Genomic DNA, 17,707 nt, shown 5'->3' with positions numbered 1-17,707 from the left:
AATGCCACTTGGAGGGACCTATGACTTTGCCAAGGGCCTGACTTTTATTTTTACAATCCTTTCTTTCATAAATTAGGGTGCTGGACAATTACAGGACCCGACCCTCCACTCTGCTCCCCCCACCTTTCTCCGACCCTGTCACCCCTCCCCCTTCGGACGTGTTTTCACTCCAGAGACGCTCATCTTTAATTTCTTTATAGCTACTTTGAAATGCAGGGGGGAGTGGTGTGTGTGTGCATTGCGTGTGTGCGCGTGTGTGAGTGTGTGGGGGGGGGGATGGAGGGGGGGGAAAGTTGAGACTGGAGTGTTCCGAGTAGTTTCTCTTTTCTCTGTGATCCATTCATTTCTCGCTCTACCTCCTGTTGCATAAAATGATGCGCTGAAGAGCGGCTTTTTTTTTTTTCCCTTCCTGGATTTGGTTTTATAGTGGATGTTACCAGTTTTGATCGTCTCTTTGGAAACACAGTATCAATATCGCTTTTTAAAAATTTTTTTTGCTATTGCTGCCTATTCCATCATAAAAACAAAACAAAACAACTCTGCCATCCCTCCCTCCTTTCACCTTAATCCCTCCCGCCCCCGCATCCCCACCCCCACTCCCCCAGTCTCCAAAAATCCGATTGTGTTTTCTCCAAGGATTGGGACTGGATTTTCTGATTGCGGTTATTTCCATGTTTCTAGGTTTGTGTGATTTTGCTAAAATGCATCACCAACAGCGAATGGCTGCCTTAGGGACGGACAAAGAGCTGAGTGATTTACTGGATTTCAGTGCGGTAAGAAAGAACGGTGGAAACTAACAACAGCTGTGAAAAACCAAAACAAAACAAAAAACCCCAACATTTAGCTAGAAACCAATAGTAATCTAAAGGACAGAATTAAATTTTAATTGGCCGAATCCTTGGTAAAATGAAGGTTTTTTTAAAAATAAGTTTTAAACTACAGTTTGGGGTATGATGGAAGATTCAGGCTTTTTTTCAGGCAATAACTTGCCTTGACTTTCCTACCCACCTCCCCCCAATAATGGAATTTCACCCCAATGGAAAGGAAAAAGACACCCTGAAAATGGCAAATCACCCCTAAAACTTGGCCTTATCTGAACACTGAGAGTACTGATACTTTTCGCACTACTCTGTTTTTTTTCTGGAAATGGAAAAGAAAAAATAGAGGAGACCAGTGTCTTTTAAAGTTTTAAACTGATGATGCTTTGGATTAGTAAAACCTATAGTTACCTCTTTTCCTGGGATTTTGAAAACTCCTATGGACATATTGAGCATACATTCTTAAGAACCCTTTTGACTGTTTTTGTAAATTGCTTAGTTATGAGATCAGTACAAAGCAGAACTTACACACTTGTGGAGTTTTACAGCTGTACTTGGTCCTTCTCCATCCCTTTGCTTCCCTCTCCCAAACCAAGCCTCAGACATGTCAGGGGAATGAATTCATTGCTAATTGTCAGATGAGTTTGGGGTAAGATGCATTTGCAAAGCAAAATAAAAAGAATCCACAAAAAACACATAAATAAAATCCAAACCGCCTTCTAAGTGGGGCTCTTGTCATGTTGCTGCCGCCGCCGCTGCTACTGCTGCTGCCGCTGCTGCCGCTGCTGCTGCCGCTGCTGCTGCTGCTCTTCTAGACCTTTTGGAGAAAAATGGCTTTCGGAAGTTTTGCCAGGAAACATAGCTCGAGGCAGCTTTGTAGCCCCTTTCTGCTTGCTGCACTTTCTCCATTCGTTCCTTTGCTTTTTGCAGGCTCTGACCCAGGGAAGGTGCGCATTATCCACTAGATATGTGGAAGAAGAGGGAAACCAATTAGGGTCGAAATAAATGCTGGAGAGAGAGGGAGTGAGAGAGAGAGAGAGAGAGCGCGAGAGAGCGAGAGAGCGAGAGAGATTTTGAGAGAGAGAGAGAGAGAGAGAGAGAGAGAGAGAGAGAGATAGAGAGAGAGAAAGAGAGAGAGAGTGAGAGAGTGAGAGTGTCTTGCTTCAAATTGCTCTCATGTTAGAGACAAAATGAGAATTTAGTGCAGGTGGCACTTTTATTTTTATTTGGGTTCACATATAACAGGCAAATCCTATACGGGATGGAAATGGACATTGCCACGTTTATGGCCAAGGTTTTCAATATAAAACAAACAACTTTTTTCTTCTCCTTTGTAAAACTAGTGTTTTCTAGAGAGGCTGCTGGCCCTCCAAACAATCTTGATAGCATTGTGGGAACTATGTCTAAAATGTAGTGTCGCTGCCTAATTAACACTGGCAATCTAATGAACCTGAGGAAAAAGAAAGGAGCAGTGGTAATGGGGGCAGAGGGAGGTGATTGGTAATGTTGTGCCTGTTTCAATTTTAAGTTGGATGGTGATGTATTTTACTAAAAGAAGTCCTTAGCATAAACTCTAAGTTATATGGTGAGAGCATGAAAGATCTTTGACGAACTCTGAAGGCACAAATGTCTCCTTTTCAACAGTAATATTTCTTTGTTTCTTTTAGATGTTTTCGCCTCCTGTGAGCAGTGGGAAAAATGGACCAACTTCTTTGGCGAGTGGACATTTTACTGGCTCAAGTATGTAAATTGATTTCTTAGTGTGTAGTTAAATGTTCATAGCTGTTTATTCACTCATTGTATATTTTTGGCTCTGTTGAAATGTTCTGAAAAAGTCATTGCCATTTTAGCCTGTAATGATATGGTTATTTCATTATCTATCAGTGGTATAACTTACACAAAATGTCATCTTTTGCAAAATTAAAATTAGGTCTTTTTTTTTAAAAAAATCAAGGACACTATTTCAGAATTCCATCACTTAATTTAAAAGCAATTTTCTAATACAGTTGTAATAAAAAATATGAAGATAAGGCCCATGTTAACATGGGGGAATAAATTAATGTTCCCCATTTGAAAATAGAGGGGAAAATCTAACTTTCATAAAAAGGGAAGACCCCTTGTAAATAATATCAATTTTATTAGCTACTATGTATAATTAACCCTTTTCAGGAAATTAGCCTTAGTTTTGCAGATGAATGCTGCATAGTAGACCATAGTTATAAATAACCTCATGCTAATCTGACAGCTAAATATCAATTCATTTATATTTAAAATATCTTTTCTGTTGCTTTAGCTGTTTCTTTTCTCTGTGTATTTACATGTGCAGTGAATTTTTGCTATATTTAAAGTTGCAAATTGGGAAGGACTTTCCCATTTTATAAATGAAAGGTCTTTGGGTGATGCTTAAAAAAGACGTTAGCGCTATTCACAAAGGAAACTGGTGCGCAATGATTATCTGGCATCTAAGGAGGAGTTTTAATAGGGGCCTCTGTGAGGGTCTTTTATTAAAAATGAAAACTGAAAATGCATTTATTGAAAATGTATTTGTTGTTTTGTCCAATCAATTTCATATCAGAAGGAGGCATACATTGCTGCCTGCTAATTCTTTAGGTTCAAGGCTTAAATCCATTTATGCTAGTTAAACAGCTGCAGTGTTTTAGTTCTGGCAGTGGTACATAACAGTACATTAGACAGAGTGCTATTCTTAAGTCAGACTGGTAAATGTTGACATTTTTTAGCTGTAAGATGCCAGTCGAATTGTCTGCTAACCATTGAATATAATTTCACATCTCTCAATTTTTGTAGCAATGAAAGAAGTCTGTTCACCTTTGTGATTTGTGTAATTGGTATGTTTTTAAAAAATTAATGGCTTTTAAAAATTGCTCATTTCCAAATAAGTTACTTCTCCTTCTTCTGGCCCCCATTAGTCTAAGGGAAGTTTTGTCTCTATAACTTGATTTATGAAATATGAGATGGCTTCTATAGTTATATTTTACTTTTTTTTTATTTTCTGGGGGTCCACTTTGATTAAAGTACTATTGATCATATGTTTGTGTTTTACTGTCCTAGACCCTGTTATAGTTTCCATTTAGGGCCTTTTTTTTTTTTTTTTTTTGGTATTAGTATTATATCTTCAAAATTTCTGTATTTTCTACACAGCTTTGAAGTAAAGATAAGTACAAGTGTCTCTTGTAGGCAAATTAATTTTTCATGTTAGACAGTATCCAAACAGTAGCTAACTTTATCTGACAGTAATTTTCTTCATGACTTTACTTAAGAAAATGTGTATTTAGTTTAAATTTAAAAGTAGATTATGTCAGAAAGGTACAGAGATAGACTGCTCTCAGTCAGTGCAAACTACTCTTTTGCAATTTGTAAAAATTGACACATTTGGAGTAACTTAAGTGTATCAGTTTAGGTGTGGTTTAATAAGGTGAGGTGATTTAGAAGCATGAAATTGTGGTACATTTTAAAAGCAACTGTGTATCTATCTGGTCCCTTTTTTATGTTCACATTTAAATCAAGTCCTTGCTATGGTGTTTTAAATGTTCACAGGGAATAGAGGCTGGATAAATATAAATACGTATTGATGCATTTTGGTAAGTGATCATATATTGAAACTTATACAGTTCTTAAGACAACTGTGTGTATGTGTGTGTACACACATACACAACACACATACACATATACATACATGCATACATAAACTTAGACTTCATCTTAGTGAGACATGTTGTGGTATTTCTAATGAAGATGCTGTAATTATTTTTAAGGTGTTAAATGGTTACATTGTACCACAGGTGTAGTTTTCAGGCTCAAGTGTTTACTTGTAAGGGTAAAAAGTATAGTGGCTGTTTTGTTCAGGCTGCTGGATTGAAAATGCAAGATAGTCATACAATGCAGTATGATGGTCATGAAAATACATAGGGCACAGTTTGGAGTGTTGGTTTTTCTCATCTATTCAAGACATATTTTAACACAGGGCTATTAGTGAAGAAAATGGCTTATATCTCCACTCAATAAAATAAAGACTGTATCCACAGAGATAAATTCTTTTTAAAGCATAACAAATAAAAAAAATCAGGAAAACTGCATTTTGCCCTTTAACTGGAAAGATGAACTAGGTAACTTTGGACAGAGAAATAATTTTCTAAATTTACTTCATGTTAATATCCGTTGTCTTGAGTGGATTCAGATGTCACTTTCATGAGTAGTTTTGAAACTTGGGTCCAGGAAAAAAAAAGATCCAAACTATAAGTAAACTGTTCATATTTTAAAAACCAGCTCTATTTTTTCAGTGAGGCATGGTAATGTTTCATGCTTAAAGTTCCCAACAGCTTTGGATTCCATGAATATAGGATGCTCCTTCGTGATTTGCAATGTGAGAATTTAAATAAAGTGTGGCCATATTCCCTTTAATCTTTCATTTCACAAACATGGTTTTTCCTATCACCTTAAGAAATGGGGAGGCTGCTAGGGAGAATGGAATGTAACCTGAGCTACAGCCTGACATTCCCAGGGAGCATTTTTCACATGAAAGGCTTTTGTCAACCCAGGAAAGGACCAGCAGTTTTTGTTTGATGTTTGCAGGTGTTCAGCAGAGAGCACTAAAACAATTCAGCCATGATAGTTCAGAGCTGCGATGACCTTAACAGGGAGATTGGTGGGCTCTGGAATTATTTTTAAGAAATAGTTGTAACCCATATGGTAGCTTATACAAAGGGATTTAATATCCGTTATATCATTGATCTTAAAACAAACTAAAAGCATCCACATGCCTGGATAATTGGAAAATTATTCTCATTAAAACGTAGGATGGCAGAGTTAACAAAAGAAAAAAAAATGCACCTGGAGTCTATAATTTATTGATGAACAGGGGCTTAATTTTCTAATATAACGAAACATACTGTTTATTTGGTTACCTTTGAATCTTTTCTAAGGAAAAGATAAATATACCAGCTTTAGCATCTTTTTAAAAAGTAGTTTTAAACTTGGGCCACTAAAATGATGTATATTGAAGCACAGCCCTTGTCACATCTGTTACATATATTTACAGTTAGTCTATGACGGATACTACATCTCCCTCCCTTAGTTTAAAAGTTGTGCTTTTTCCTCTGTAACTGTTTAGTTTTACTTAGGTGTTCAGCATTTGTTAAAGATTGCCAAACGAATGGATGTTTGAACAATTAAGAGCAGTAGTAAAATACACCACATCCCTGGAGTAGTCATTTTTGGAAGAGGAAAAACATTTCTTGGTGTTCATGCAAGTTAGTTAACCTTTATCCACATGGCACCAAAGTGGACACATCAATTTTAGTCAATTCAGTGAGAAAGATAATTCAATGGGCAGTACTACATCACAGAGAAAATTCAAATGGTCAGCTTCTTGAGTTAATTTCCATCTGTACCAGTTTGAATTCATGGTTATGGCATGAAAAAAAATTGATGTCTCCTTAAAGGTATTTGTTGAGGAGAGTTATTTAAGGGAGAGAGAGAGAGAGAGAGAGAGAGAGAGAGAGAGAGAGAGAGAGAGAGAGAGTGTTTTTAAACAGCCTTACTATTACAGCACAAATCATAATGGTTATGTGGCTTTTTGTAAAGAACAGAGTAATTTAATAGGTTAAAAAATAAGTGAAGTATTAAACACATTATGTTAGAATCATAGAATTTGGGGAATAGAAACCCCTTAGAAATATACAGCCCAGGGCCTTCTTTGTATAGCCAAAGAAAACTGAGGCCCACATTAAGGCTTCTGTGCCTTTATTTGCTATTTTTTAAAAAACAAGTTTTGATCTGTTAATTCTCTTTGGCCCTGCAAATCCTCTATTGGAATGACACTGGTTTCACTACTATGTTTTCCTGTACTTTGTATTGCATAATAGAGTATCAGGATCAGTATGCTGATACTTGTGCATACGAATGCTTCTGCATGTGCACATGCCCTTTGACTGATTTTTAAGGTTTGGAACTGAATTTTGGCTTATTGATCATTTTCTTTTGCCTGATTCCCACTGTGACTATTTGCAAGATGGTAGATTGAACAATAGGGTGCGGATGTGCATGACACTGACAAAATTAAAGTGCTCCTTAATAGGCCAAGTGGTATGTGCTAGGCACCTTACATTTAGTGTATTTTTTTAATCCTCACAAGAGCCCAGTGAGATGCAAGTGTTACCATGCTCAATTCATAGATGAGGAAACTGAGATTCAGAGATGTTGTTAAACAGCTCGCTCTCAAGGCAGCTATAATAGTAATGAATTGGGTTTTAAACCCAGGGCTGCCTAGCTCAGTATCCTTTCACACATACACACACACACACACACACACACACACACACACACACACACACACACGGTCAGGTCTGGCTTATTTTTTCAGGATTATATAGGGATAAAATATATTATTGAGGTTTGACGTGCAATATTATTCCTGATCTTTAGAGTAGAAAAGAAAAATTTAAAAACATATTTAAGATAATGATATAAACCATGACCATTATTTTTCCTGTCTGAGTACCCAAATTAGTGAGCCTTTTAATTTATGTTGGGTTTCAGTGTGACTTAGTGTGTCTCTCTTTTATTATTATCGTTGTTACAAGGAAAATACAGTAGATGTTTTCAAAGTTGTGCTTTTGTTGAACTGCAAATTGACAATCTACATGGGTGGTAGTGAAAATATTTTGTTTTCAGTTACTTTTATGTACCTTATCAAACCAAAAGCTGAGGTGACAAAGACTGCTTTGTTAATATCTAAAAAAATAAAGATGCCTTTCTTTAACTGTAAAAGAAGTTTTGCAGTTCATTGTTAGATCTTTGAAACTTAATATCCAAGAACAATAATCCTAAATTCTATCAGCATCACTAAAATAAGCAGTATTGAAGTTTTGATATGTCTATTACCAGACATGTGCTTAAAATGTTACATTTTCTAAATTCAGAAGGAAGAAGCAGTACTCTATTTGACACTGACTTAAGTAAATAAAATGCATTAAACAAACGTGGGGATCTAAGATCTGTTGAGACTGAAATGTTTAACATTTTTGACAGCATCAGCAAATTATCTTTACCCTACTATTGTAATGAGGAAATCACTTAAATAACAGATGAACAGCTAAGTCACATAAACATATATAATAGAACTATGTAATGAAAGTTTATGCTGTTAATTGCTCGAATCTGTCTTAAATGCTTAGAATCATGAAGCAGTAAAGACTGTCATATAAACAGTTTTGTTTTGAGCTTAAAATTATTCCTTTTTGCTTTCATCTGCTATGATAAACAAAGTAATTTTGTAAGCTTTACAGATCAAACATTTACTCCTAATGGTAAACTACATTTTATATTGGAAGTTTGCAACCTCGTCCAAGGTCTAGAGTTGAGTCCTGGTGGCCCCAGGCCTGTGATTTTCAATGTTTAATATTATGATGCTATTTAGATCTGTTCCCATAAGCCAAGATAACAGATCTTAAGATGCCTAATAAGGAACATGGTGTGTTTTGAAATGTTCTTCAGTTTACAAGTCTTAAACCAAAATGTTCTTGGCCAAACCTTTAGAATGTATATCTATATATATAGTAAGTCAGATTTTGCCCAGAATAGCATCGAAAGGAAGCTAGGTAAAAACAGAAAAAATCCCGCCCTTACTTATTGTGTGTATCTTATGAGCTATTTTGTATGACCAGGTGTTCTTCTAAGTTGGTTAGATAGTGTTAAGTACTAGAGAAAGTAAAGCACATCATAGGTTTTTATCCCTTTTTCTTATTTTTTTTAAGGTTACTTTTGTTACTGGCTTCCTATTACTCTGAATAAAATTTTTAAAATTGACCGCCAAGTTTATAAGCTTACACATGGGTTATACAATTTTTAAATCTGTGAGCCTACTTAGATTCAGCAATTAAAGTATGCACATGAGTTTCAGGTGGGCACTTTTGAACCATATGTCTCTTAATGTTTATGAGAGAGACAGAAGTAGTAATTTAATATTTAGAGATGATTGGTAACACTTTGTTATAAGTTATATATACAGATGGTGCCCAAAAAATGTATACAGATTTTAAGAAAGGAAAAAACTGGTTTAAAATTATAATACTCATACATACCGATAACAAAAGATGAATACAAGTCATGTTGGACTTCCACAGTTACAAGAGGTGCTCAAAGTGGTTACCATCAGCGTAATTTTAATCCAGTTTTTTCCTTTCTTAAAATGTGTACACATTTTTTGGGCACCCATAACACACCCTCTGTATATATCAGACTCACAGATATAAGTGTTGAAAAAGGTTGCCACGTTTACTTTCATTTTGAAAATAAATAAGGCCCAGTTAATCAGCATATCAAATACCCAGGTGTGTTTAAAATCAGTTTATATGGGTAAATTTCAGGGCTCTAAGAAAGTATTGTATTTAAAGGTACAGCTACACTATTGTTCCAGTGGATGCTTTTGTACTTTTGTGTGACAATTAACATTTAATGAATGACTTTCTAGACTGCCATTGGTGGTAATCACTATATGTAGTTTATTAACTGCAATCCATTGTTGGATGTGCCTGTATTGATTTGTTTTGCAAACAAGCCTTCACACGTTCAGCGGTGTGTTCAGCAGTATTTGTACATTACTTTTTTACAGAACCTGTTTCATTTGCTGGTGCTGATGTTGCCTCTAAAAATTTGAGCTAACAAATCTTCAGATACTAGAATGCCTCTTTGATCGGAGGGATTTTAATTGCACTAAAACATTTATCAACTTTTTAGCTATAAAAATTGTGCACTTAGGTCCTCAGGGAATCCCAAAGAAACTACACAATATTGTTTTTCAGGTAAATAATTTATAGAAACTTACATTTATGGGAGATTGTAGAGATGCATGCTCTATTATTTTTTAGGTAGACAGCCAAGGTCTGGGAGGGTGAAATGTCTTTTGCCTAAATCATACAGTTGGTTATCTGGCTCTAATAGGACACAAATACAGATGTCCTAACCCGCTGGTTAGGGACCCCATGCTGCTTTTAATTAAGGTTTGGACTCAATCCGTTGGTACCAACTGCATGTTTTTTAAGAAGAGGAAAACTTGTCTAATCTACCATTTCTGAAAAAATAACAATTCAGATTGAGAGATGGACATCATAATCCAGCTCGCTTGTCATCACGTGTTCTAATTTGGCTGAGGCAGTTGACGAATAACTGTTAAAATGTATTGTGTTATTAAAAATAACACAGTAAGACCTGTGATTAAATATCGGGGCTGTGATTTCATCTCAGGGGTTCTGGTGCTGTTCATAAACCATTTGGCTTTTTTCTGTAGCAGATGACGTCAAAATACAGCTTGATTGAATTATGACCCTGGGTTACAGGAGCACCTGCTTGTGCCTCTTCATGGCATGTCAGCATTTCCATTACAAACTTTTTTTCTGCCCTGACATTTCTTACTCTGAGTAGTTAAACTGGACCGATGGTTGGCATATAAACTTTTAGCTCCCGGGAAAAGACTATTTTTCCAATAAAACAGAGAAGGTGGTGACAAAGCCCCATTGCAAAATACCTTTTAGAACGTCCCTCCTTGCTTTAATCTTCCATTAATTTAAACATTCCCTTTTGGGGTACTTAGCTAAATTGCAAGGCATCCAAATGGAAGGTTTTTCATCTCAAATTTCTCAAGTCACATCTTAAATAGAAGATATTTAGAGACCATTAGACTAGGAAAGAACCCAGCTTCTATGAAGGAGAGTATTGAAATGATGGCTCCGGACACTCCAGGCTTCATACATAATGTGTGAAATGCTCAAGTACAAGACTTGAAAACCGTGGGTGGACGTACCTGGTCAGTAATTACTTTTACACCCACTTCAATGAGTAAAAATAGATAGTGAATGGTGTAGAAAGGTATATTTATGTGTTTATATCACAGCCTGGGGACTTGTGGCCTAACTTCAGTTTTGCCCCTTTGGGTTTTAATGTGTAGACAATGGAGATAGAATGTTGTTTGTGTCTACCGCGCTCCTTATTTGTCTCCCTGTCATAATTTTTATGTATTTGTAGTACTTGCTGTGTTCAAATCCCTCTGTTAACAGTCACACCACATAGAGGACACTTAGGTTTTGCTAGGGGAAATTAATAACGAAAGCCTCATGGACAAATGGACTCTGATCCTTGAAGGGGAGGGGTAGGATTTTGACATGGGGATGTTGGAACTGTGCATGTTATATGAAGATCGCTCTGGAGTAGGCACGGAGAAAGGCCGGTTACAGAGAGCGCCCACAAAGAGGCTCCTCAGCTCTGCAATGGAGCCAGCTCTCGTGTAGGCACCTGCACTGACTTCCAGACAAACACTCCTGACTTAGGCGCCTTTTAAAAAACTTTTTGTGATTTTGGGATTTCCTTGGGGGCTGGGGTTGTTAGATATTGAAATCCAGTTCCTTCCCAAAATGGACTTGGATGTTTTTAATGGTAGTGTCAGGATGGAAATCAAGGTTTTTAATGTTCCCAGTTCCAGACTCTTCCTAGTATATCATTTAGCAGTGGAAATTTCATTGAGCCAAAACGGTAACTACTTCGGAGAAAAGTATTTATTTCACTGAACTCTGGAAATCTAGATTCTTTTGCAGTGTTTGCTGCTAAATAGCGGTGTCACGTTGACAAAATAGTAGAATCTCAAAGCCTGCATCTTAAAACTGAAAAAAAAAATTGAAACTCTTCAGTACACTTCAAGAAGTTTTATACTATACTTAAAAATATTTTCAGATTGCAAGAGCTCATCCTTACAATTTTTATTGTAATCAATGCCATCACCATTATCCATGCCACATCTTTTGTTTCAAAAGCTAGCAGGGAAATGTAGTAGTTATTACTGTCATATAATACATTTGGAAATGCATTTTTAAAATGTTCTCAAATATACTGTAGCTTTAAGCAACACTTAATGTTTATAAGAACACTATGTAATAGTCACAGAGACCTTTGGATAAAATCTATTGTGATTCCATAACAAATAGGAAAAAAATATATAAATACCATCCTCTCCTCAAAAATGGATGAGTTCAGATGAAGGTGTCTTTCTATCTGTGACCTCCAAGTATTTCAATGTGGCACAAGCTTCCAGTTTCCACAAGAAGCCGATAATTCAACTGATGGCTGAAACAGGCTTAGAAAGAATATATTAATGAATGATTGTGTTCGCTGCAGAGTATAAACAAGATTTTTATGAAAAAGAGAATATTTTGGACCCATTTAAAAAAAATGTCAGTTACAAACTTATGTATTCCCAAAACTTTTTCTTCATTTTCAAAAATAAGGGATTTATGACAACATCAATTTCAATTCTTGTTTGAATGATAGTTCTTAGTCATGTGCCTTCTTGAACATCATTGTCTACTGAGCGGTGTCCCAAACCATTGAGTGCTTTTCTGTTCTCTTGTGGGCACTGTGATTCTTCATCTAGCTACTTTGAGCCACAAGGTTAATTTTCTTTGGCCCCCTAATTTCCCCTCATTTTGCTAACCTCTATCCATTCTTCAGTTTGTCTTTTCAGCCCATGTAGAACTATTTCTCTTTTAAATGAGGTGTACATTTGCATTGTCCCACTTTGGCAGGCATTCTATACTTTGCTCCTTAATAATCTTGGTAGAATTGGATAAGATGAGAAATAATTTAGAATTATTTTAATTAATTAATTAATTAATTTTACTTTAAAAATTCCACTGTTGTTTAAGGCCTGATTGTTTAAAAAGAATGTCAAAAACTCAGAAACATGAAAGGAGTGAATGCACATCCGATTTTTTTTCAGTGTGAATGCAGAGGGTGCCAAAAAAAATGTATACACATTTTAAGAAAGAAAAAAAAAACTGTATTAAAATTGTAATACTCAATATATACCAATAACAAAAGATGAATACGCAAGTCATGTGTATACATTTCTTTTTGGCACCCCCGATATATTTCATTGAGGTAACAACTGAATTATTAAGAGTTAGTCATTTTCATATATTCATTTGTTCATTCATTCACTCATTCATTCAATAGACGTTTTTTGAGAGCCAACACAGTTACAGTGCTAGATACTATGGTGATATAAAGAAGAAAAAATTTCCACTTTAGCATTGCAGTTGGAGCATGGGATTGCTGTAGTTGAGTAAAAGTTCTATGTGATTCAGTAGGAAAGTACTTTTAAAATGAGTGATGCTGAAATAAAGAGTTAGACTTCTTTAAAATATACTTTTCAAATATAACTAAGTGCAGACCTCATATTTCCCACTGAAACATAGAACTCCTAGAATCTATACATGTGTACGTCTACATGAGTATAAAGGAAGGAGACTGGATTTGAACGGTTATGGAAATTGGACCTTGAAGAGTATTGTTATGAATGTTCTCTCACATTAATACCAGAGGCTCTTTGGGAGGAATGACAATTATGTTCCATTTGTTCTTTTTGAGCAGAAATGAAAAATTTGGATTAATAGTTAGTAGTACTCACTTCAAGGGCACTAGATATGTACGTTTATCTTTTTGGTCCCACACTTGAGTTTTTATATTTATTTTTAAATTTATATGCAGAAAAATTATTTACTTTTAAAATTCAGTAATTATTTATTGAGCCTCTACCATGTGTCAAGACTATGCTAAATGCTAGAGGCAAAATGATGAGCAAGGCAGATACGTCCCTGCATGGACTAAACGTAGGCAGCACACGTTCACTGAATAATCAACCCCAAAAAATGTCAAGTCCTACGTTTGAGAGGTGTGTGGCATTAGGTAAGTTTGAGGCTGGCACACCTGAACTGAGGCCTGACAGATGAAGGGAGGGTGACATGGGCTGGGAGGGTAGGTCCCAGGCAGAGAGAGTGGGGCGTGGTGTTTGGGAAGGGGCTAGGGCATGGCGGAGAGTAGGGGCCAGATCAAGTGAGGCTGAGCAATAGGGAGTCTTGGCAGTGTGCTGCCCATGACTTTGTGCCTGGGAACACTGGCTGCAGCCTGCAGCACAGACCTCAAGGGTAGTTGGTGTGGGTGACCCAAACCAGTTGTGAGGCTTCTGCAGAAATTCAGGTGAGAGACGGACTTGCTGGTCCCACAGTGTGGGTGGTGAGGTTGAGAATTAACGAGAGTCCTATTTGAAATCTGTAACTTGAGCCCACCGGGGAACATTCATTGTGGGCGTATTTTTGTGAAACTTCGTATAACTTTAATACTTGAGAACCTGCTATTCTTTATACCTTTTAACAGTAACTGAGACCTAGTTCAGCTACCATGTAATACCCACTGCCTTTTTAGCAACCAAGCACCATTGGAGTGATTTTTATTTTCTGAGAAAAGTGGTAGATTGATTTTTGCAATGCTGTTGTGAGAGGGTACAGAGGTGGAAGTGGGAGACCCAGGCGAGAGGTGCTCTTATTTAATGGTCTTCAGTAAGTACGCACCATTTAGGCTCCCTACAGCTCCTGTTCTTATTACCAGTAAACATGATGGGTTAGTTCAACCTGTTGAATTCGTTGAATACCTGCAGTCAGGTATCAGCTAGAAAAACCCACAATATTTGTTGGTGAACTTCAGGAGGGTGGTTTGATGTGTGTGGCATTCTGTCTGACGTCAAAGCACTATTATTTGATTGTGTTTTTTCTGAGGTGGCCCGTGGGGGAAAATGATCTAACTTCTGATTAGGAACAAAATGAAGCTTCCCATTTTTACACATCCCAGATAGTATCCCGCCGTGCTCTTTTCTAAAGGTGGCCTCCCTTCTTCACTCTGACCTTCTCACTCTTTCTTTGCCTTCCCTTCCTCTCCTTCCCCTCCGTTTTCTCATTCATCTTACTGGTTACTATTGAGAATCACCTCTCAAACCAGTATGTTTGTTAGTTCATTTTAGTCAGGAAAAATATTGCCATCCTTGCTGCAGTATATTTTCTCTTCAAGTTGAAGAAAAATGATTGTTTTCTCTCTCTCTCTCTCTCTCTCTCTCTCTCTCTCTCTCTCTCTCTCTCTCTCCAGCTAGTTAGAGCATTGGGGTAGTACTGTGGGTAGGGGTTGGATCCTGATCTCTATGCCAGTGAGTAACACTTGGCTCTATGACCCAGGAGCTCCGTGTCTTCATCAGAAGGTGCTGAAAAGAGAGGCATAGGACCTTCTGCACTGAGCAGAGAGCTCCGTCAGGCATTTGCCTGACTGCTGGTGAGTTAGTTAGTGGGGTAATATTAATGTCAGCAGAGAGCACTCATGTGTTGTGCCTGCCTCTTGGAGAATTCCTGTAGCATCTAGGCATGTGTTAGTAATGCTCAGTTAAAAAATAAAGTGAAATATAATTACCTTCCTTTCAGGGTGGGGAGACACACAGAGTGTTTCAACAGTACCTGCAATGTTTGTTTGTTTTATTTATTTATTTATGGAAAAAATGGTAGAATGTTATGGTTGAGAACGCTATGCTTGAAATATTTCATGATTAAAAACAAAACAAAAAGGGAACATATCAAATAAAAACTCTCCCTCTCGTTCGCATCCCCCTCTGACCACAGCCCTTTTTATTGCCATCCTTTATAGCAAGAGTTTTGCTAGTTATCGTCTACATTGGCTGCTTTTGTATCCCTTCCTCCCATATGCTTTTTATTTTAAGTCTAACCCCAACCAAGTATTTCCAAACATATTTTATCTTGTAATGTTTGACACCTACAAAATAATACATGTAACGTATGTAAATTATGAAGCTTAATAATAGCGTGAAGACCCGCAGACTCGCCAGTCAGTGTAAGAACTAGAGTAATATCAGAACCTTTGCTTCTGCTTGTGGGTACCTTCTTTCCCACATTCTTCCATCTTTCCTGCCAGGGGTAAATAGTCTATATTTTTAAGTAGTTGTATGACATGCTTGTATGACATGTGTATGACATGTGTTGTGTATGTATCCCTAAACAATATGTTGCTTGGTTTTACTTGATGGAGGATTATAAAAATGGCATCCTTCTTATATTGTCTTGTGCTACTTATTTTTTTCACTTAGTATTATGTATTTAAGATTCATCCATGGTGTTGTATGTGGCATATGTTTATTTTCACTGCTGGGGAATATGCCTCGATTTATTTATGCATTTTTCAGTCAACGAACCTTTGAATCGATTTCTGTTGTTGTTGTTTTTTTTTGGAACTGCACACTTTCCGAACATCTCTTGATGCATGCTTCATCATCTCTTTTGATATATGTAGGGTAGATATCTATGAGTAAAATTGCTAGGTTATAGAGTTATGTGAATATTCAGCGTGACAAGATAGTGCCAAATTGTTTTCCAAAGTTTGTTACCAGTTTACACTCCCACCAGCAGCATAAAATATTACTATGGTGCACATTGTTGCCACCTCCTTTGGTGTTCTTAAATTTCTTAATATATATCAATCTAGTGGGTATGAGATTAAAATGTATCTCGCTATGGACTTCATTTGCATTTCTCTGATGATTAATGAGGTGAGCATCTCTATATGTATTTATTTATCATTTACGTCTGTTCTTCTGTGGAATCTTCCCTCCCTTTCAATTTCTATTGAGTTGTTGGTTTTTCTCTTGTTGATTTATAGGTGTTCTTGACATATTTTTGGATAATAATTTCTCCTGTCATACATGCTACAAATACTTTCCCTTATTTTATGATCTGTCTTTTTACTCTCCTTATGGTATGTTTTGATGAACAGAAGACCTTAAATTTAATGTAGTCATATTATTATTTTTTTCCTTTGCCCTTTCATGGTTTGTGTCATGGTTGGAAAAATCCATCTGTACCCCAAGGTCATAAAGATTTTCTCCTATATGTTTCTTCTGAAAAGAATTTCTTAGTTTTGACTTCTGTATTTAAGTTTTTAATACAGTTGGGACTGATTTTGTAGAATGGGAAGGAGTCCAATTCCACGTTTCCATAAATGTCTTCATACTCTGTTCTCGAATCATTCATGTATTGGAAAGTCCATCCTTTTCTTAGGTATCCACAATACTAAGGATCTTTCATTCTGAGTCCTTTATTCTAATCTGCTGGTCAGTTTGTCTACTCTTGTCTCAGTACCATATTATAATGTTACATAATACATTTTGGTGTCTGGTAGGTAAAATCCTTCCTCCTCTTCTCTTGTCCCATATGCATATATTTTAATTTTGGCTATTTGGGGGGCCTATGTTCTTCCATAGAAATTTAAAACTAAGCTTGTCAAGATTTTTCATTAGCCATTTAAGGATTTTATTGAGGTTGCATGGAACCGAATGGTCATTTTGGGGGAAAATTAATGCATTTTTAATAATTATTATCTCCACTCATGTATCTCTCCATTTCTAGCTAGGTCTTTCTAGGTATCTGAAAATAAAGTTTATGATTTTCTCCATGAAGTTGTGCATTTCTTTTGATGTTTTATTCTTAGGTACCTTATTCTTATTATTTTTTGCTGTTGTTGCTAATGTTAATGGTATTTTCTTTTAAATTCAATATTCAAATTTTAAACATTCAAATTGTTTGTTGCTGGTATATATAAATGCACTTGATTTTCGTATATTTATTTTCATATTCAGCCATGTTGTTAAACTCTCTTATTAATTCCAAAAATGTCTTTGTATTTTCTTTAGAGTTTTCCATATAGGTGGTCATATCATGTGTGAATAATGACCATTTTGTTGTTTTTCTTTTCAAACCCCTGTACCTGGCCTTTTTCCCCCGTTGTCTTAATCTTTTTGGGAACTCAAGCACACTGTTTGTTGAACAGAAGCAACAATAATGGGTATCCTTGTCTATTTCCTGATTTCCACTATTGATAGTGATGATGGTAGATATTTTATTAACGAAGTTTACTTCAGTATATATTTTTGCTAAGAATCTTACCATGAGTGATATTGATGTATATAAAATGTTTTTTCTCTATATATTGAAATTATG

At 36.3% G+C, this 17,707-nt stretch overlaps 1 protein-coding gene across 16 annotated transcripts in view; it reads left to right on the top strand.

The window, feature by feature from the left end:
* The window catches only part of TCF4 (transcription factor 4), a 350,789-nt gene that overhangs the window by 2,062 nt on the left and 331,020 nt on the right, over window positions 1-17,707 (top strand). For 5 of the 16 annotated variants that reach the window (XM_019640685.1, XM_019640667.1, XM_019640670.1 and 2 more), the window contains exons 2-3: window positions 682-773; window positions 2,486-2,558. In XM_019640685.1, coding sequence (XP_019496230.1) covers window positions 702-773; window positions 2,486-2,558 — 145 coding nt within the window. In that variant the 5' untranslated portion in view covers window positions 682-701. Of the gene's footprint in view, window positions 1-681; window positions 774-1,367; window positions 1,766-2,009; window positions 2,026-2,097; window positions 2,113-2,485; window positions 2,559-17,707 lie in introns of those variants that run through there. The other 11 variants (XM_019640665.1, XM_019640660.1, XM_019640672.1 and 8 more) reach the window with 9 other exon arrangements.

Source organism: Hipposideros armiger, unplaced genomic scaffold (assembly GCF_001890085.2).
Source record: "Hipposideros armiger isolate ML-2016 unplaced genomic scaffold, ASM189008v1 scaffold_52, whole genome shotgun sequence".
Classification (NCBI taxonomy): domain Eukaryota; kingdom Metazoa; phylum Chordata; class Mammalia; order Chiroptera; family Hipposideridae; genus Hipposideros; species Hipposideros armiger.
This window is presented reverse-complemented; position numbering and strand designations above follow the sequence as displayed.